Source organism: Ranitomeya imitator, chromosome 4 (assembly GCF_032444005.1).
Source record: "Ranitomeya imitator isolate aRanImi1 chromosome 4, aRanImi1.pri, whole genome shotgun sequence".
In the NCBI taxonomy this organism is placed as follows: Eukaryota; Metazoa; Chordata; class Amphibia; order Anura; family Dendrobatidae; genus Ranitomeya; species Ranitomeya imitator.
The window spans coordinates 713,954,123-713,976,562 of record NC_091285.1 but is presented as its reverse complement, the minus strand read 5'-3'; the positions used below and the strand labels follow the sequence as shown (position 1 = coordinate 713,976,562).

General features: G+C 46.1%; 1 protein-coding gene across 1 annotated transcript; it reads right to left on the bottom strand.

The window, feature by feature from the left end:
- Positions 1 to 11,324: 11,324 nt before the first annotated feature.
- Positions 11,325 to 12,352, bottom strand: LOC138674885 (olfactory receptor 5G9-like). Its single transcript, XM_069762708.1, has one exon. It carries the CDS (start codon positions 12,285 to 12,287, stop codon positions 11,325 to 11,327), a length of 963 nt encoding a protein of 320 aa, XP_069618809.1. The 5' UTR covers positions 12,288 to 12,352.
- Between the last annotated feature and the right edge of the window lie 10,088 nt (positions 12,353 to 22,440).

Here is a 22,440-nt window from a genome sequence, read left to right as displayed (position 1 = left end):
TGTAACCATGGAAATCCCAGCACAACAACATCATGCAGGTTATGCAACACCAGAAAATGGCAATCTTCCTGATGTGCAGGAGCCATGTACATAGTCATCTGTGTCCAGTACTGAGGTTTATCCTTGGCCAAGGGTGTAGCATCAATGCCCCTCAAAGGAATAGGGCTCTGCAAAGGCTGCAAGGAAAAACCACAGCGCCTGGCGAATTCTAAGTCCATTAAGTTCAGGGCAGCGCCTGAATCCACAAATGCCATGACAGAAAAGGACGACAATGAGCAAATCAGGGTCACAGCTAAGAGAAATTTAGGCTGTATAGTACTAATGGTAACAGACCTAGCGACTCTCTTAGTACGCTTAGGGCAATCAGAGATAACATGAGCAGAATCACCACAGTAAAAACACAGCCTATTCTGACGTCTGAATTCCTGCCGTTCTATTCTAGTCAAAATCCTATCACATTGCATAGGTTCAGGACTATGCTCAGAGGATACTGCCATATGGTGCACAGCTTTGCGCTCGCGCAGATGCCGATCAATCTGAATGGCTAGAGACATAGATTCGTTCAAACCGGCAGGCGTAGGAAAGCCCACCATAACATCTTTAAGGGTTTCAGAAAGACCTTTTCTGAAAATAGCAGCCAGAGCCTCTTCATTCCACTTAGTGAGCACAGACCATTTTCTAAATTTCTGGCAGTATAACTCTGCTGCTTCCTGACCTTGACACAGGGCCAACAGTGTTTTCTCAGCATGCTCTACAGAGTTAGGTTCGTCATTAGTGTTGAGCGATACCGTCCGATACTTGAAAGTATCGGTATCGGATAGTATCGGCCGATACCCGAAAAATATCGGATATCGCCGATACCGATATCCGATACCAATACAAGTCAATGGGACATCAAGTATCGGAATGTATCCTCATGGATCCCAGGGTCTGAAGGAGAGGAAACTCTCCTTCAGGCCCTGGGATCCATATTAAAGTGTAAAATAAAGAATTAAAATAAAAAATATTGTTATATTCACCTCTCCGGCGGCCCCTGGACATCAGCGGGAGGATCCGGCGTCCGGCACGGCTTCTTTCTTCAAAATGCGCGCCTTTAGGACCTGTGGAATGACGTCCCGGCTTCTGATTGGTCGCGTGCCGCCCATGTGACCGCCACGCGACCAATCAGAAGCCGCGACGTCATTCCTCAGGTCCTAAAAGGCGCTCATTCTAGGACTTTAGCTGAGGAATGACGTCGCGGCTTCTGATTGGTCGCGTGGCGGTCACATGGGCGGCACGCGACCAATCAGAAGCCGGGACGTCATACCACAGGTCCTAAAGGCGCGCATTTTGAAGAAAGAAGCCGTGCCGGACGCCGGTTCCTCGCGCAGATGTCCAGGGGCCGCCGGAGAGGTGAATATAACAATATTTTTTATTTTAATTCTTTATTTTACACTTCCGATACCGATACCCGATATCACAAAAATATCGGATCTCGGTATCGGAATTCCGATACCGCAAGTATCGGCCAATACCCGATACTTGCGGTATCGGAATGCTCAACACTATTCGTCATACAATAATCCGAGCACTTGAAAAAATGCGTCTACATTCAATAGTGCCGGATTCCCTGTTTCAAGAGAAAAAACCCAGTCTTGCGGATCACCACGCAGCAAGGATATGATGATTTTCACCTGCTGAATGGGATCACCTGAAGAATGGGGTTTCAAAGCAAAAAACAATTTGCAGTTATTTTTAAAGTTCAAAAACTTGGATCTGTCCCCAAAGAACAAATCCGGAGTAGGAATTCTGGGCTCTAAACCCGGAGTCTGGATCAACATAGTCCTGGATACTCTGTACTCTTGCAGCCAGTTGATCCACATGAGAAAACAAACCCTGAGCATCCATGCCAGAGTATATATCCTGCACCACCCAGATATCAAGAGGAAAAAAGAGGCAAACCAGAGCACAGAAAAAAAAAATGGTTCAGAACTTTCTTTTCCTTCTTTTGAGATACATTTAATTCATTTTTGGCCACTTGTACTGTTATGATCTGGTGGTTTAGGAACAACATGAGACAAGCTCTGAAGGAGTACTTGTACTGTACTGACCGCATACCCTGAACCTAGCAGCGCAACTAGAAATAGCCGTGGGGGGTACCTGACGCTCCCTAGACCCCTCGGCACAGCCTAAGATCTAACTTCCCCTAAAGATGGAAACAGGAAACCTATCTTGCCTCAGAGAAAATCCCCAAAGGAAAGATAGCCCCCCACAAATATTGACGGTGAGAGGAGGGGAAAATAACATACGCAGAGATGAAATCAGATTTTAGCATAGTAGGCCAGTCTAGCTTGATAGATAGGACAGGAAAGGATACTGTGCGGTCAGTATAAAAACTACAAACATCCACGCAGAGTTTACAAAATCTCCACACCTGACTAAAGGTGTGGAGGGTAAATCTGCTTCCCAGAGCTTCCAGCTAACAGAAAAAATCCATAATGACAAGCTGGACAAAAATAGAATGCACAGAACAATAAGTCCACAACATGTGGACTGAAATGAGCAAAGCCAGAACTTATCTTTGCAGAACTAGTCAGGAAACCAGGAGAATCCAAGCAGAGATGTGTATCCAGCCAGAGAACATTGACAAGTGGCATAGGCTGAAGACTAGAGCCAGGTTAAATAGCAGAGCCAGGAGAGACGATTAGAGAAAGCAGCTGCTAAAGCTAAACCCAAGGAGCGGCAGTTCCACTCAAAACCACCAGAGGGAGCCCAAGGGCAGAATTCACAAAAGTGCCATTTACAACCACCTGAGGGAGCCCAAGAACGGAATTCACAACACATCACTCAGCCATTTGTGGAAGAGGTAGATGCCTCTGAGGTAGGGGTGGGAGCTGTATTATCAGAGGGGATTTCTCCGAGTAAGTGGCGTCCGTGTGCATTTTTCTCAAAAAAATTATCTCCTACAGAGAAGAATTATGATATTAGTAACAGGGAGCTGTTGGCAATAAAATGGGCTTTTGAGGAATGGCGTCATTTTTTGGAGGGAGCACTTCATCCAGTCATGGTGATCACAGATCACAAAAATCTGTTCTATTTAGAATTGGCAAAGTGTCTCACTCCTAGGCAAGCAAGGTAGTCTCTGTTCTTCGCCAGGTTCAATTTCTACATTATGTACAGGCCAGGAAGTAAGAATTTCAAGGATGAAGCGCTATCCCGTTGTTTCCCGGGGGTGGGGATAATTGTGAACCAGGTCCTATACTGCAGAAGGGTGTAGTAGTCGCTGCAAGTAATTCTGATCTTGTGAAAGAGGTGGTAGAGGCACAGGGGGACGCCCCAGCAGCCTGTCCGTTAGGTAAACTTTTTATTCCAGCTAATCTCCATCTCAGGGTCATAAATGAGCATCATGACTCAGTTTTGGCTGGACACCCTGGAAGTAAGGTTACCGCAGACCTACTCTCTCGGCGTTTTTGGTGGTCTGGGGTAAGACATGATGTACAGGAATATGTAACATAGTAACATAGTAACATAGTTAGTAAGGCCGAAAAAAGACATTTGTCCATCCAGTTCAGCCTATATTCCATCATAATAAATACCCAGATCTACGTCCTTCTACAGAACCTAATAATTGTATGATACAATATTGTTCTGCTCCAGGAAGACATCCAGGCCTCTCTTGAACCCCTCGACTGAGTTCGCCATCACCACCTCCTCAGGCAAGCAATTCCAGATTCTCACTGCCCTAACAGTAAAGAATCCTCTTCTATGTTGGTGGAAAAACCTTCTCTCCTCCAGACGCAAAGAATGCCCCCTTGTGCCCGTCACCTTCCTTGGTATAAACAGATCCTCAGCGAGATATTTGTATTGTCCCCTTATATACTTATACATGGTTATTAGATCGCCCCTCAGTCGTCTTTTTTCTAGACTAAATAATCCTAATTTCGCTAATCTATCTGGGTATTGTAGTTCTCCCATCCATGTCTCTGCCTGCAGTGTGTGTGCGCGTTCCAAGTCCTCTCGTTCTCGCCCGTCTGGGTCTCTCCAACCTCTGGAGATTCCCAGTAGACCTTGTACCCATTTGTCAATAGATTTCATCACTGACTTACCGGTTTCGGAGGGTAATACAGTTATTTTAGTTGTAGTTGATAGATTTAGCAAGATGTCTCACTTCATTGCGCTCTCTCCGCGTTACCAAATGCTAAGACTCTGGCACAGGTCTTTATGAAGGAGGTTGTGAGACTGCATGGTATTCCTTCAGATATTGTCTCAGACCGGGGGGTGCAATTTATTTCCAAGTTATGGAGGGCTTTCTGCAGCTGGCTGGGGACTCATTTGTCATTTTCTTCAGCTTTTCATCCTCAATCCAATGGTCAGACTGACCACGTAAATCAAAATCTTGAGACTCATCTCAGGTGTTTCATCTCAGAGAATCAGGAGGACAGGGTTATGTACTTACCGTTAGCAGAATTTGCTATAAACAATCATACTCATGAGTCTACTGGTAAGTCCCCGTTTTTCGGGGCACATGGTTTTCATCCTCAATTTAGTTCATTTAATAGGAGGGATTCATCAGGTGTTCCTGAAGAGGAGAGGTTTTCTTCAACCATCATGTCCGTATGGCAAGGGGTTCTTGATAAATTAAAGAGGATGGGTTCCAGGTATAAGAATGCGGCTGATCGGAGACGTGTGGAAGGTCCAGACCTGTGTGTGGGTGATTGGGTTTGGTTGTCCTCGAAAAATATTAAGCTGAGAGATCCCTCGTGGAAATTGGGCCCTAGGTTCATTGGCCCTTATAGGATTGTGGCCGTCGTGAATTCAGTTGCTTTTCGGCTGGCTTTGCCTCAGTTATTTAAGATCCACAATGTTTTTCATCGCTCCTTACTCAAGAAGGTTGTGGCATTATCCAATCCATCCTCTTCACCACCATCTCTGGTCCTTGTTGATGGAAATCTCGAGTTCCAGATTTCCAGGGTTATGGATTCTCGTTTAGTTCGTTGGTCCCTACAATATCTGGTACACTGGAGAGGGTACGGTCCTGAGGAGAGGACGTGGGTACCTGCTGCTGATGTCCATGCTGTTAGGTTGGTTCGGGCATTTCATACAGCTCATCCTGAGAAACCTGGTCCGGAGGTTCCGGAGGTTCCGGAGGTCCCTCGTAGAAGGAGGGGTACTGTCACGGGGCTACCAAGACAGAGAGGTTCCAGAGAAATGCAGCACTCTGGGCCTCATTCACACACAGTGAACAGAAGCTCTTCTACTGTATTCTGACCTGGATGCTTTGTGCCAGCAGTGCAGGAGTTAACCTTGTTGCTGAGTTGCTGTGAGCTGGGTCTCTCAGCTGAAGTGGATTTTGTAATCTCCTCCTCTATATAGACCCAGCCTTGACTACAGCTATTGTCAGTGATCAGTTCTGCTGCCTGGCTTGGAGAGTGAAGGAGCGTGATATTAGGAGCTTGGAGGTTTATTTACAGAGATTGGTGTCTGCTGTTTTGGTTGCATGTTAAACCTGCTTTCCTTCCTAGTTTTTTCCTTCTCTTCCCTTCTCTGTGTTACCTCTGTGGTTGTGTAAGCATTTAGTGAGTTTGAGACTTTTTGTTACCTTGTCTGTATACCCTGTTTATTGTTGTATTTATACACTGGAGCAGTCCACCTCCTTTGGGGGGAGAGGGAGCCACTGATAGGGTTTGCACAGGAGACAGGACACTGGCTGCTCAGGCCTCCTAACCATCATAGGTACCCCTGAGATAAGGGAAAGCCAGGGCCCCATTATAGTGGCAGGGACAGGTGCTGGTCCCAGTACGCCGTCCTGCCCCTTTTTCGCCGTTAACGGTGTGACAATCTCACTCCGCAGAGCGAAGGGGCTGAGCATTCCTGTACCTATGGACACATCAACTTTTGAATAAAAATGGTTATCAGGTTCAGTTGGCACATTTACAACTTTTCATCACTAATCCTAGGGAAAAAATGGTTATCAGATGCATCATTACTGGATAAAGCCTGGTCAGGTAACACATGTGATTTCCCATCATCATCATCATTATCAGGGTTAACGTTACCCTTATTAGCAGATTGGGTAAGGGTATTAGGAATGTAGTATGCAACCAACCTCCCCAAATCAGTCCCCAACAAAGCATCAGTGGGCAAATTATCAGACAGCCCCACTTCCTTCACCTCTCCCCCCACACCCCGATCAATATAAACCCGGGCCATTGACAAGGGATAGCTGATGCCCCCAATCCTGGTCACAGTCAGGGTCAGAATGATCTCTTCAGGGGTCGCCAGTTCGGGTGGGATGAGAGTCCGTTCAGCCCTGGTGTCCTTGAGGCCAGTAGTGACATGGCCCCCTATGGTGACCCCACCCACCAAAAGAACTGGGGGTTCATCTGCTTGTCTGGACAGTAGGGACTGATATGGCCAGTCTGTTTGCAAACAAGACTCTGGCGGTCAGTGGCAGGTCTGGTGCTGTTGACAACAGGGACAGGACCTCTGTTGTATTGGCTGGCAGGGGCACTGGCGTTGGTTGCAGGCTTACCCCCTCTCCAGCTGGTGGTGACTGGCTTGAGCACTTCTGATCTACGGTTGGCCTCATAGGCATCGGCAATCTGCGCTGCTTTCACCACATCTTTGGGTTCTCTGTCCATCACGAACTGTCGCACCTCAGCTGGGCAAAGATGTAAGAACTGGTCTTTGATCATCAGGTCTGGCAGCTGTGCAAAGGTAGTCACTGACAGTCCTTGGGTCCACTGGTCAAATGTCTCCCCAGTCCATGCGCCACATCGCTGTAACTGTCGTTTGGGCCACGTTGGAGGTTCCGGAACTTTCTATGGTACACCTCGGGTGTAAGCTAGTACTTGGCTATCAGGGCCTGATTGATGGCCTCGTAGTCACCATCTTGTTCTGGCGGAAGCGAAGCAAATGCCTCCAGAGCTTTGCCTTTTAGCCCTGGGGTCAGGCATTGTGCCCATGGCCCCCAGGCAGCTGGTACTGTCTGCACACCTTCTCAAAGGCCCGTAGAAAAGTGTCCAAGTCCCCATCCTTTTCAATCACAGGAAAGTGCTCTTGCCGGGGCTTCGGTATCTGAGTGCTGTTAGGCTCACGACTGGACTGGGACGACCCCTGCATATGCATTGGGCTAACTGCAGCTGGTACTCCCGCTACGCTAGCCGCTCGGCTCTCTCCGCCTGCCGCTGGGCCTGGGCCTCTCACTCGGCTTGGACCTCTCGCTCGGCTTCCTGGGCCTCCTGCCGGTATTGCTGAATCAGCTGCCAATGTCCATCATGGTCCTCAGCGGGGAGTTGTTCCAAGGCTTCCAGCAGATTCAAATTGCACCAGTTCAGCGACTATTTGAGCCTTGGACTTACCATGGGAGTTCAGGCCATGGTATGTGCGTACCCCAACAAGAGTGTCCTTCCTCTGCTGGGTGTACAAGGCTTCTTTTGCAGCCATGGTTGACATATAAAAGATAGGATAGAAAAACCTAGAGAAAGTGAGGGGATAATTAACAGTACACACAATTGTCTCAGGACTAATAAAAACTGAGTTAGTTCTCCAAACCTATTTGTGCAGAGTCCTCACAAGAACTTTGTAAGACTTTAGTGAGAGGAATGATTGCTCAAACCAGATCACTATGCTCTATGATCCCACCGCTGCCACGAATATGTCACGATTCACACTGTGACTGTCAACAGTACCTCATGATCGGGGTGATCTTTGGCCAGCACCCAGCTATCACATGGGCAGGCGGCTTATCTTCGTTATCCCTCCACTGCTCCAATATGATAAAAACACAAACAGGGCTATTGACCTCTCAATTTACTGCAGGGGCTTATTTTAGTTACCCACTGCTCTGCAATATAACACGAACTGCAGGGATTTATGTATATCCTGCTTTACAGTTCCACTTGAGAACTTGCAGCTCTCTGGCAACCCCTTATCCTCAGGTCAGATTAGGTACTCCACCTAGGGTAATTAGTTGCCAGAAAGGCTGCCTGCACTGTACTGGCTATTGGACACGCTGCAGCGAGGTTGATATAACTACTCCCACTCAGGCAGGAACAATAATTATCAACACCGCCGTCGCTACAACGACTCCCAAAAGAGCAGGACAAGGTATGCCACCACCAGCTTCGATTATCAGGTCCGAAGCTAACCCAAAACAGTAGTGTAATTCCCTTCAGAAGACTTAGGGTACGTTTTAGAGCAGGAGAGCAAAGCTAGTATTTTAAATATTTTACTCCATAAAGATCAGGCACTGTTTATAAAAAGGTATATAAAGATGTTACAATATGAGACAAAGTATGTATGTACAAAGCAATTATAAAATAACATGGATTAAAGAAGAAAGATAAAACTCACATGTGCTCAGATCATCTCAGGCAAACATGCTGGTAGGCGAAGCCCCAAATATCCCAGTGCATCAGGAGGTCTGGATAGAAACAGCTCCTCAGGCAAGACTGAATGCTGGATGAAGTGCAGAAACTTATAACTGCAGCCTTGTGACATCACTAATGGGGTTGAGTTAACATTGCCCTCCCCTCTCCTCAGCTGTACAGTTTTCTCCAACAATTCTTATAACTCTCATATCTTCGCTCGAGAATCTTTCAGAGTCATAACACACACCTCATCCATCTTGTATTAAACTTAGCTCTGTATTGATACCAAATTCATCCTAGTTGTACTTTTTACTCTATGCGTTTAACTGCTAGTGGTTACAGTGGTTGACAGATCTACCGATGGAAGTTAGCAATATACACTTATTTTTTTCTTCAGCTGGAGCTGAAGGGAGATTTGTGCAGTTCCAAGCTCAATAAAAATTCATTCTTGTGGGGGGCCATGAGGGATTTGGGATCCACAAACACACATATCTACCAGCAGAAACACAGAGAGAAGGGGAGGTCAGAGCCCACAATATGTGTGCTAACAGGGACAACTAAAAAATCATATTATACATTATCATCACATTCATCATTTATTGAATTTTCTCAGGGACCCATAAGTTAGGGTTGTAAAGCCGGCTGAAGGCTGGTGTTGCAGGCTGGCACAAATGATGAGGTAGGATAGTCATGCTACAAAAGCATAACATAGGAGAATATTCTGTTAACATGCTGAGTTCCTGGAAGACAAGCTAGGAATAAATTCAAGCAAAAATATTGTTTGTGAACAATGAACAGTAGACACGGGGGTCAGTGGGTGCTCTAGTCCTGTAGCTCGAGTCATCATGGACCAGGGATCATCCCACTGAATGCCCACTGTTATTACTGTCAGTATAATACTACTCAGACAACACAAGGTGAGGGTAAAACAGTGTGGCAATAATTTATTGAATCACTAACAAACAAAAACTTATAGAACAGTCCCAGCAACTACCCAAGATGGTGCAAATTACAGTCTCACCCTTCAGCTGACTCACCGGGATAACAGCAGCTGTGAATTCAGAGCTTCCAGGGCCGTTTACTCCATCTGTGACACGCACAGAGAGGAGGTATCGACAACCTTAGGAAGGTGACCGAGAGCAGTTCATTGATGTACGAGGCCAGGTGACCTGATTGTCCCAACCAGGATTCTCCTAATGTCTTTGAGGGTTCAGTCATGGTCAAAGAAGCAGCTCTCTACATTTTTAATTGGAGCCATGATCTCATGGTTACTGTAATGTGCAGTCTCTCTAAACACAGGGAGATCCTCCGTATTATAGTTCACAACTTTTCATTCAGGCATTCCTCCACAGGCTGGGGGAAGGTCGAAGGAGGTCATCCATCACTGCTGGAGTGTGCAAACAAAATTCATAGATTCTCCTTCAAATTTGCAGAACACCAATGGGTCATTAACATATTAACACACATTGTTCACATATTGTGCAAAGATAGTAGCGCAATACTAGGACTGCAATACTAGGACAGATACAATAGCTAATCAACAGCCAGTCCACAAATGGCAGCCACTGAACATTAATTCAATTGACAATAAGAGTCAACATTACTTCTCACATGAACTCTAGCTCATGTTCCTGGGTCTACTGACATAATACATCTGGATAATTCCGAATTAATGCTGTGTCATCACAATATGTGACAAAAGAAATCTCAACATGCTCCTCTATCCATTGTTAGAAAGCAAATTATGTTTCCGGCAAGCAAGTTTAAACCAAATATAGAAATAAAAAAATGTTTGCACCACTCAAATTGAAGAAATCCAGTATTTTCCTTTCAATCCACAGAAAGATGTGTTGCCCTATTTAGAAAATTGCTGATACACTGCATTTCAGTAAGTCTCTGCATGTTGAAGCTAGAAATGAATAAATCTCCCACATTTCAAATTTAGGAGATTCAATTGAATTTGGCCTGAAAATAGGATTCACGAATTATTATATGTGAAATAAAGGTGCCTGAAGGCCATTAATAGTCATTACCTAAGTGTTATCTGTCCACATCCTAGTGCAGAATCGGTAGGAGCGCTGGCCATGTGATGGATGAAGACTAGTGTTGAGCATTCCGATACCGCAAGTATCGGGTATCGGCCGATATTTGCGGTATCGGAATTCCGATACCGAGTTCCGATATTTTTGTGATATCGGGAATCAGTATCGGGATTAAGATTCATGTGTAAAATAAAGAATAAAAATAAAAAATATTGATATACTTACCCTCTGACGCGCCCTGGTTGTCACCGCTGCAACCGCCATGCTTTCGTTCCTAGGAATGAGCGCGTTGAGGGCCTTCGATGACGTCGCGGCTTGTGATTGTCACAAGCCGCGACGTCATCGAAGATCATTAACGCGCTCATTCCTAGGAACGAAAGCATGGCGGTTGCAGCGGTGACAACCAGGGCCCGTCCGAGGGTAAGTATATCAATATTTTTTTATTTTTATTCTTTATTTTACACATGAATATGGATCCCAGGGCCTGAAGGAGAGTTTCCTCTCCTTCAGACCCTGGGAACCATCAGAATACCTTCCGATATTTGTGTCCCATTGACTTGTATTGGTATCGAATATCGGTATCGGCGATATCTGATATTTTTCGGATATCGGCCGATACCATCCGATACCGATACTTTCAAATATCGGATGGTATCGCTCAACACTAGTGAAGACGGCATATTATTTTATTTATTTTTATGTCTTCCAAGCCCTAATATGTTGATCAGCCAGAAGCCATTTTGCTGAACTGAAAGGAATCAAATCAGAAAAATAGTGGATTCTGACCTATCCATTTTTCTGTAAAATTTGAATCAAATTTAATTTGCTTTTAATTAATCTACTCATTTCTAGTTGAAACAAATCTTCTAATGGATTGAAAACAATGCTTTGGTTAATGATTTGACTCATAGTTGAATGAGGCCTTCACTTATTACCACTGAGCTGAACATTTAAACTCATTTTGTTTAAAAAAATATATATATCTCATCTTTTGCATAGCTCTCCTAATCTCATTGTTCCTCAGACTGTAGATAATAGGATTCATTAATGGTGTAACCACTATATACAACAGGGATCTGTATTTGTTGGTATTGGATGAACTCTCATCAGATGGAGTCATGTAGACTGCGATTGTGGTTCCGTAATATGCACATACTGTGGTCAGGTGGGAGCTACATGTGGAGAAGGCTTTTCTTCTACCATAAGAAATGTTAAGGATCGTAAAGAAAATGCAAAAGTAAGAAACAATAATAAAAACAAATGGGAAAAAAAGCATAAAGATGCCATAAACAAAGTCTTGCAATATTACAATGAAAATGTCTGAAGTGGCCAATTCCATTAAGGGACCAAGGTCACAGAAGAAATGATCTATGTAATTCAAGCCACAGAAGTTAGACTGAAAAAAAACAAAGACCTCACTTGAACTGAGCACAATAACCAAAAACCAGGCTCCCATAACAAGTTGAAGGCAAAGATCTGGACTTATGAGTGAGGAATATCGTAATGGATAACAAATGGCCAAATACCGATCATAAGACATAATGGCAATGAGGAAACTTGGTACAGCACAAAATATACAAAAGAAATAAAGCTGTGTCATACAACCCCAAAGGGACAAAACTCCTTCCTCAACAAACATAATGTCTAACATCATGGGGATAACGCTGGTGGTCAGTAAGACATCTGCTATGGATAAATGCTTCAGAAAGAAAAACATTGGAGTTTTGAGTTGGTCAATGATGGTCACTAGAAGGATAATGAGAAGATTTCCTCCCAGTATACATATGTAACTCAGGGTAAGCAGAAGGAATAGAAGAGGTTTGTATTCGGATAGACTTTGGAATCCAAGAAGACGTATCTGAGTGACTTGTGTCTGATTCTCCTCACACATCATTAATATATCAATAAATATCCAAGAATTATTTTCTCCTAAATATTAGGAGTATTTATTCAAGCTCAGGTATAAAGTCTGGGAATGTAGCCCACTAAAAACAAATAGTGATGGTTTTTATTATTAGAGGAGGCTCGATAGAATTGTGGGATATTTTCATCTGTGAAATGACATCTTCGCATTGTTGGCCCTTCTGATGTAAAAGGCGAAATGTTCCAGACGTTCACATCTTTTATATTCTCAGGAAAACATAGCAAATACCCACTGGACCCCGATAATCACCCTCAAGTGAATGTTCTAGACAAAAGAGACCAGATGTTTAAATGAATCGATAATCATCTTGCCTTTACAGAATTTTGGTATAAAAGCTTTCATGTTTTGTATTCTAAATACCCACAATGTGTAAACTTACAAAAATACAGTTAGGTCCATATATATTTGGACAGAGACAACATTTTTCTAATTTCGGTTATAGACATTACCACAATGAATTTGAAACAAAATAATTCAGATGCAGTTGAAGTTCAGACTTTCAGCTTTCATTTGAGGATATCCACATTAAAATTGGATGAAGGGTGTTAGGACTGGCGGAACGCACCAAGTAAGATGATATAGATGCGTTCGCATTCCGCGGTCCACCGTGCAGGCGAAACCCGCTGCTAGTGAATGACAGACTATATGGCGGTACTAAAAGTATAAACACGTGGGTTAAACCTCACCCAACGTGAAGAAAGCAATCCTGTTGCGTCACAGGACCGCGGTACCGCACATAGAGCGCGAGCAAGTAGTCAGCGAACTTAACCCCGAAAGGGATTGAAGTCCGATTAGACCCTTGCTGGCACAACACCGCAACTGGGTGTGTAATGAACCTTATTAGTAACAAATGAGCACAAGAGTGCGTGCGTTGCCGCACTGACGGATGCCACTAACCACCCAGGCTTGAGTATGGAAAGCGCAAGGCAAGCGCACGGCGCCGTACTGGCAGGCACAGCTATAGGACGCTGTGATGTGTGTAACATACAGATGGATAGTCGGGCGCTAGATAGCTACCATCATCCGCGAGCAGTCAACAACTCTAGGGAGGGATATTTAGGAGCTTTCATCTATCGACATACATCCATCTACACACACACACATAATAATTGTACACTATCGCATGGCCGTGCGGTCATGCGCAGTTTATATAGTTGCAGGACAGGAAGTGGCCACAGAAACTTTGCCCTTCCAAGACCTGCCAAGAGGACCAATGGAATGCGCTGCAGAGCCTGAGCACATGACCCTCGATCTCCAACGGGAGATCTTGCCTTGGGCATGCTGTTATGTTTGCTAATGACAGGTGTTATGAAGGCAATCCAGAAACACAGTGTGCTTAGCGATCAGAGCGCACACAGTGATCTGACAAATACCCAAAAATACAAGAACGAGCTCTGAGACGTGGAAACTCTGTAGACTGCACACCTGATCCTATCCTAAACACAACTAAAAGCGGCTGTGGATTGCGCCTAACATCTACCTAGGCAACTCGGCACAGCCTAAGAAACTAGCTAGCCTGAAGATAGAAAAATAGGCCTGACTTGCCCCAGAGAAATTCCCCAAAGGAAAAGGCAGCCCCCCACATATAATGACTGTGATTAAGATGAAAAGACAAAACGTAGGGATGAAATAGATTCAGCAAAGTGGGGCCCGATATTCTAGGACAGAGCGAGGACAGTAAAGCAAACTTTGCGTGGTTTTGCTTTAGGGTTTTTTGTAGACTGCAAAGGGGGCAAAAAAAAACCACCGTGCCGAACTAACGGCACGGCGGTACACCCTTTGCGTCTCAGAGCTTCCAGCAAAACAAAAGACAAGCTGGACAGAAAAAAAGCAACAAAAAAGCAAAAAGCACTTAGCTATACAGAGCAGCAGGTCACAGGAACAATCAGGAGAAGCTCAGATCCAACACTGAAACATTGACAAGGAGCAAGGATAGCAGCATCAGGCGGAGTTAAGTAATGAAGCAGTTAACGAGCTCACCAGAACACCTGAGGGAGGAAGCTCAGAAGCTGCAGTACCACTTGTGACCACAGGAGTGAATTCAGCCACAGAATTCACAACAGTACCCCCCCCTTGAGGAAGGGGTCACCGAACCCTCACCAGAGCCCCCAGGCCGACCAGGATGAGCCGCATGAAAGGCACGAACAAGATCGGAAGCATGAACATCAGAGGCAAAAACCCAGGAATTATCTTCCTGAGCATAACCCTTCCATTTAACCAGATACTGGAGTTTCCGTCTAGAAACACGAGAATCCAAAATCTTCTCCACAATATACTCCAATTCCCCCTCCACCAAAACTGGGGCAGGAGGCTCAACAGATGGAACCATAGGTGCCACGTATCTCCGCAACAACGACCTATGGAATACATTATGTATGGAAAAGGAGTCTGGGAGGGTCAAACGAAAAGACACAGGATTGAGAACCTCAGAAATCCTATACGGACCAATAAAATGAGGTTTAAATTTAGGAGAGGAAACCTTCATAGGAATATGACGAGAAGATAACCAAACCAGATCCCCAACACGAAGTCGGGGACCCACACGGCGTCTGCGATTAGCGAAAAGTTGAGCTTTCTCCTGGGACAAGATCAAATTGTCCACTACCTGAGTCCAGATCTGCTGCAACCTATCCACCACAGAATCCACACCAGGACAGTCCGAAGACTCAACCTGTCCTGAAGAGAAACGAGGATGGAACCCAGAATTGCAAAAAAATGGAGAAACCAAGGTAGCCGAGCTGGCCCGATTATTAAGGGCGAACTCAGCCAACGGCAAAAAGGACACCCAATCATCCTGGTCTGCAGAAACAAAACATCTCAGATATGTTTCCAAGGTCTGATTGGTTCGTTCGGTCTGGCCATTAGTCTGAGGATGGAAAGCCGAGGAAAAGGATAGGTCAATGCCCATCCTACCACAAAAGGCTCGCCAAAACCTTGAAACAAACTGGGAACCTCTGTCAGAAACAATATTCTCAGGAATGCCATGCAACCGAACCACATGCTGAAAGAACAAAGGTACCAAATCAGAGGAGGAAGGCAATTTAGCCAAGGGCACCAGATGGACCATTTTAGAAAAGCGATCACAGACCACCCAAATGACTGACATCTTTTGAGAAACGGGAAGGTCAGAAATGAAATCCATCGAAATATGTGTCCAAGGCCTCTTTGGGACCGGCAAGGGCAAAAGCAACCCACTGGCACGAGAACAGCAGGGCTTAGCCCTAGCACAAATCCCACAGGACTGCACAAAAGTACGTACATCCCGTGACAGAGATGGCCACCAGAAGGATCTAGCCACTAACTCTCTGGTACCAAAGATTCCAGGATGACCAGCCAACACCGAACAATGAAGTTCAGAGATAAGTTTATTAGTCCACCTATCAGGGACGAACAGTTTCTCTGCTGGACAACGATCAGGTTTATTCGCCTGAAATTTTTGCAGCACCCGCCGCAAATCAGGGGAGATGGCAGACACAATGACTCCTTCCTTGAGGATACCCGCTGGCTCAGATAAACCCGGAGAGTCGGGCACAAAACTCCTAGACAGAGCATCCGCCTTCACATTTTTAGAGCCCGGAAGGTACGAAATCACAAAGTCGAAGCGGGCAAAAAATAACGACCAACGGGCCTGTCTAGGATTCAAGCGCTTGGCAGACTCGAGATAAGTCAAGTTCTTATGATCAGTCAATACCACCACGCGATGCTTAGCTCCTTCAAGCCAATGACGCCACTCCTCGAATGCCCACTTCATGGCCAGCAACTCTCGATTGCCCACATCATAATTACGCTCAGCGGGCGAAAACTTCCTGGAAAAGAAAGCACATGGTTTCATCACTGAGCAATCAGAACCTCTCTGTGACAAAACCGCCCCTGCTCCAATCTCAGAAGCATCAACCTCGACCTGGAACGGAAGAGAAACATCTGGCTGACACAACACAGGGGCAGAACAAAAACGACGCTTCAACTCCTGAAAAGCTTCCACAGCAGCAGAAGACCAATTAACCAAATCAGCACCCTTCTTGGTCAAATCGGTCAATGGTTTGGCAATGCTAGAAAAATTACAGAGCTCTCGGTGGGTACAATAAGCCGAGGCTCCTCCTCCTCCTCCGCAGATGACACAACGGAGCGAGAGAGAGAGCATCGGCCCGAATGTTCTTCTCCCCAGAAAGGAAATGGAGGGTGAAATGAAACCGGGAGAAGAACAAGGACCATCTGGCCTGGCGAGAATTCAACCGCTGAGCTGTCTGCAGGTACACCAAATTTTTATGGTCTGTGAAGACTTGGAAGGGAAAACGTGCTCCCTCCAAGAGATGTCTCCACTCCGAGAAAGCCAACTTCATGGCTAGCAACTCCCTGTCCCCGATGGAATAATTCTTCTCTGCTGGTGCGAAGGTCTTGGAGAAAACGAAGCATGGATGCATCCGACCTTGAGCATCCTTTAGGAAGAGGACTGCTCCAGCACCAACAGAAGAGGCATCCACCTCCATGATAAATGGCTTATCAACATCGGGGCGATGTAGAATGGGAGCGCTAGGGAAGTGTGACTTTATAGCGATAAAGGCCTTGGAGACCTCCTCAGACCACAATTTGGGATTCGCCCCCTTTTTGGTGAGGGCAACCAAGGGAGCTACCAAAGTTGAGAAGTGCAGGATGAACTGGCGATAATAATTGATGAATCCCATAAAGCGCTGTACCGCTTTAAGAGAATGGGGTTCCTGCCAGTCCATCACAGCCTGTAGTTTGGCAGGATCCATAGCCAATCCCTGGGCTGAGATGATGTAGCCTAGGAAAGGTAAGGACTCCTGCTCAAACATACACTTCTCCAACTTGGCATAGAGAGAGTTTGCCCGTAGGAGGTCGAAGACTTTGCTAACATCTCTCCGGTGGGAGTCCATATCTGGAGAGTAGATGAGAATATCATCCAGATAGACTACGACCGAGGTGGAAAGCATATCCCGGAAGATATCGTTCACAAAGTCTTGGAAAACGGCTGGGCATTACAGAGCCCGAAGGGCATCACCAGATATTCATAGTGCCCATCCCTGGTGTTAAACGCCGTCTTCCATTCGTCCCCCTCACGGATGCGAATCAGGTTGTAAGCACCCCGCAGATCTAATTTAGTAAATACCCTTGCTCCCCGAAGCCTATCGAATAGCTTGGATATCAGAGGCAAAGGGTACTTATTCTTAATGGTGATGGCGTTAAGACCCCTGTAGTTTATGCATGGACGCAATTACCCATTCTTCTTCTGCACGAAGAAGAACCCTGCCCCAGCAGGTGACACTGACTTCCTGATGAACCCTCTTGCCAGATTTTCCTGGATGTACTGTGACATTGCCTCTGTCTCCGGGAGAGATAGCGGATAGACTCTACCCCGGGGAGGCTCAGCACCAGGCAAGAGGTCAATAGGACAGTCATAGGGGCGATGGGGCGGAAGGGTCTCCGCCGCCTTTTTGGAGAACACGTCTGCATAAGACCAATACTGCTTGGGGAGAGAGGATAGATCTGCGGGTACCTCTGTTGTAGCAACCTGAACGCACTCCCTCTGACACCTACCCCCACAAGATTCACCCCATCCCAGAATTCTGCCAGAGGACCACTCGATATGAGGAGAGTGGTACCGTAGCCATGGTATTTCCAACAGGATCTCATCAATTCCCTCTGGAATGACGAGCAGAGAAATAATCTCCTGATGAGATGGCGACATGGACAGAGTAAAAGGGATGGTCTGGTGTGTTATCTGTGAGGGCAGTGTCGACCCATTCACCACTCGTACCGTTACAGGTTGAGCTAGCATAACCAGGGGTATTGCGTGACGTTGGGCGAAGGCAGAAGACATAAAATTGCCCTCCGCCCCAGAATCCACGCAGAGCTCTACTGAGTGGGAAAATGAGCCTATAGTAATTGTCCCCTTAAAGGACAATTTAGAGGCAAACGTCGCCGTGTCTAGTGTACCTCCACCTACTACCACTAGACGCTGACGTTTCCTCGACCGCTGAGGACATCTGGTGGCTAGATGTCCTGACTGCTGGCAAACATAACAGACCCTGAGTGCACAAGCGGTCTGGGACTTAGATACCGCTTGTGACCCTTCTCTGGCCTCATGTGACTCAGGAACCAGGACCGGAGATTCCAGAGGTTTGGCGAAAGTAGGAGCCAGCCGAAACCTCTGCCTACACTGGGCTCGCTCTAACCTCCGCTCGTTAAAACGGAGATCAATTTGAGTGGAGACTGTAATTAACTCCTCCAGTGTGGTAGGAATCTCCCTAGTGGCCAGAGCGTCCTTTACGTGGTCAGCCAAGCCCCTCCAAAATATGGGGATAAGAGCTTTATCCGACCATTCCAGCTCAGATGCTAAAGTGCGGAATTGGACGGCAAAATGACTGACCAAGGACTCACCCTGAGTTAATGCCAGCAGTTGGAGCGCAGTATCATGGGTGACTTGAGGTCCTAAAAAGACCTGTTTCAGAGTGATCAAAAACAGCGGAGCACTCTGCACCACATGATCGCCACGCTCCCACAGCGGCGTAGCCCATTCCAACGCCCTGTCCGACAATAGAGATACAATAAATCCCACCTTAGCCTGCTCTGTGGGGAAGCGTGCAGCCAGGAGCTCAAGATGAATAGAGCACTGACTCACAAATCCCCTACAAAATTTGCTATCACCAGAAAATTTTTCTGGCAGCGGGAGGCGAGAAAATGTCGGAACAGGGGTGGCAATGGACAAAGTTGCTGCAGCCACGCTGGCAGCCTGTACAGCAACTGCGGTCACATCCACAGCTGAGGTTGTGCTCTCAAGAGCCGCCAACCTACCCTCCAGCTGCTGGATATATCGGAAGGATTGCTGTTTGTCTGTCATCACTAGCCAGACCCTGGCGCTAGTGTAATGTTAGGACTGGCGGAACGCACCAAGTAAGATGATATAGATGCGTTCGCACTCCGGGGTCCACCGTGCAGGCGAAACCCGCTGCTAGTGAATGACAGACTATATGGCGGTACTAAAAGTATAAACACGTGGGTTAAACCTCACCCAACGTGAAGAAAGCGATCCTGTTAAGTCACAGGACCGCGGTACCGCACATAGAGCGCGAGCAAGTAGTCAGCGAACTTAACCCCGAAAGGGATTGAAGTCCGATTAGACCCTTGCTGGCACAACACCGCAACTGGGTGTGTAATGAACCTTATTAGTAACAAATGAGCACAAGAGTGCGTGCGATGCCGCACTGACGGACGCCACTAACCACCCAGGCTTGGGTATGGAAAGCGCAAGGCAAGCGCACGGCGCCGTACTGGCAGGCACAGCTATAGGACGCTGTGATGTGTGTAACATACAGATGGATAGTCGGGCGCTAGAGAGCTACCATCATCCGCGAGCAATCAACAACTCTAGGGAGGGATACTTAGGAGCTTTCATCCAACGACATACATCCATCTACACACACACATAATAATTGTACACTAGCGCATGGCCGTGCGGTCATGCGCAGTTTATATAGTTGCAGGACAGGAAGTGGCCACAGAAACTTTGCCCTTCCAAGACCTGCCAAGAGGACCAATGGAATGCGCTGCAGAGCCTGAGCACATGACCCTCGATCTCCAACGGGAGATCTTGCCCTGGGCATGCTCAGTGTGCGCAAACAAGGACTTAGTCCCAGAGAAGTCCGCTCGTTGCTGACCAGCACTGACTTTAATGGCAGGAGCTGAAGAAGCAGCAGTAACTCTCTGTACAGAGCGAGACCGAGCAAGACGCTGGGACCGACGTCCTTGCTGAGCAGACTCCACTGCGGCTGGATAGGAATGGGAGACCGCAGCGGAGACGGCCCGAGATTCCCCCTGTGCAGAAGTGGGAACTCGAGACCTAACAAAGGGTTTAGGAGTCTCAGCTCCTTAACGTGTGCAACCCTGTTTTTAAAGGGACCAAAATTAATTGGACAGATTAAATAATTTTAAATACAATGTTCATTTTTAGTACTTGGTTGAAAACCCTTTGTTGGCAATGACTGCCTGAAGTCTTGAACTCATGGACATCACCAGATGCTGTCTTTCCTCCTTTTTGATGCTCTGCCAGGCCTTCACTGTGGTGGTTTTCAGTTGCTGTTTGTTTGTGGGCCTTTCTGTCAGAAGTTTAGTCTTTAACAAGTGAAATGCTGCTCAATTGGGTTGAGATCAGGTGACTGACTTGGCCATTCTAGAATATTCCACTTCTTTGCTTTAATAACCTCCTGGTTGCTTTGGCTTTATGTTTTGGGTCATTGTCCATCTGTAGTATGAAACGACGACCAATCAGTTTTGCTGCATTTGGCTGGATCTGAGCACACAATATGTCTCTGAATACCTCAGAATTCATTCGGCTGCTCCTGTCCTGTGTCACATCATCAATAAACACTAGTGACCCAGTGCCACTGGCAGCCATGCATGCCCGCGCCATCACACTGCCTCCACATTGTTTTACAGATGATGTGGTATGCTTTGGATCATGAGCTGTACCACGCCTTCGCCATACTTTTCTCTTCCCATCATTCTGGTAGAGGTTGACCTTGGTTTCATCTGTCCAAAGAATGTTTTTTAGCAAAGTCCAGTCTAGCCTTTTTCTTCTTGATGTTTATGAGTGGCTGCACCGTGCAGTGAACCCTCTGTATTTACTTTCATGCAGTCTTCTCTTTATGGTAGATTTGGATATTGATACGCCGACCTCCTGGAGAGTGTTGGTCACTTGGTCGGCTGTTGTGAAGGGGTTTCTCTTCACCATGGAGATTATTGTGCGATCATCCACCACTGTTGTCTTCCGTGGGCGCCCAAGTCTTTTTGCATTGATGAGTTCACCAGTGCTTTCTTTCTTTCTCAGGATGTACCAAACTGTAGATTTTGCCACTCCTAATATTGTAGCAATTTCTCGGATGGTTTTTTTTTGTTTTCGCAGCTTAAGGATGGCTTCTTTCACCTGCATGGAGAGCTCCTTTGACCGCATGTTTACTTCACAGCAAAACCTTCCAAATGCAAGCACCGCACCTCAAATCAACTTCAGGCCTTTTATCTTCTTAATTGAGAATGACATAACGAAGGGATTGCCCACACCTGTCCATGAAATAGCCTTGGAGTCAATTGTCCAATTACTTTTGGTCTCTTTAAAAACAGGGTGGCACATGTTAAGGAGCTGAAACTCCTAAACCCTTCATCCAATTTTAATGTGGATACCCTCAAATGAAAGCTGAAAGTCTGAACTTCAACTGCATCTGAATTGTTTTGTTTAAAATTCATTGTGGTAATGTCTATAATCAAAATTAGAAAAATGTTGTCTCTGTCCAAATATATATGGACCTAACTGTATAAAGTACTTTACTGTATATAAAATGCAGTGAGATAGTTTTAGCAGAAGGGTCAAGAATTAAGCAGTTAAAAATACACACTGGACAAGCGGTGGATACTGCGTCCATGGTCCGCATACACCAGCCCACCTTCACTTCGCAGTCTGCTCCATTTTAACCCTTAGGAGCCATTCACAGCACCAGGGACTCCCTGTCCATTCACTGATTCGGGGTACCCTATTGATTAATAGAGTGAGGTACATTGATGAAGGTCTAGTGATTAGACCGAAACGTCTACTACTGTATGTACTCTACCTCATGAATAAACTCCTCTTCTTCACTGCATTTACGCATTGGTGTGTGCCAAGTTTATTGTCATAAGGAGGTTGCTAGGCCTTAACTTTGGGTGGTAAGGGGTTAATGTGATGGACAGAGTTTGGCGCAAATTTAAAGGGGAGGAGTATAGGGTCAGGGGAATGATGTGGTTTTTTTTTGATTGGCTAGTGGGAGGTATCATGTGGGGGTGTACATTAGGTGAGGGGCGGAGGGGGTAGTTTCATCAGGATAGTAGCTTACCTAAATATTATGGGGGCTCTTTTCCAGGAGATCCATGCTTTAGCAGCAAGCAGAGGACAGCAGTGGCTACAGGATCAGCTGCAGATGTGTAACGCTGATGGTGGGACTGCTGAGGTGGCTGCATCTGCAGTGCCTCTGGGTTGTGCCAGGAGGACCCAAATAAGCCCCAATGCGAATCCCCAGACCAGGCACTGGCTGAAGAGCTTGCCCAGGAACCCATCCAGATCTTCAGTGCATTTTCA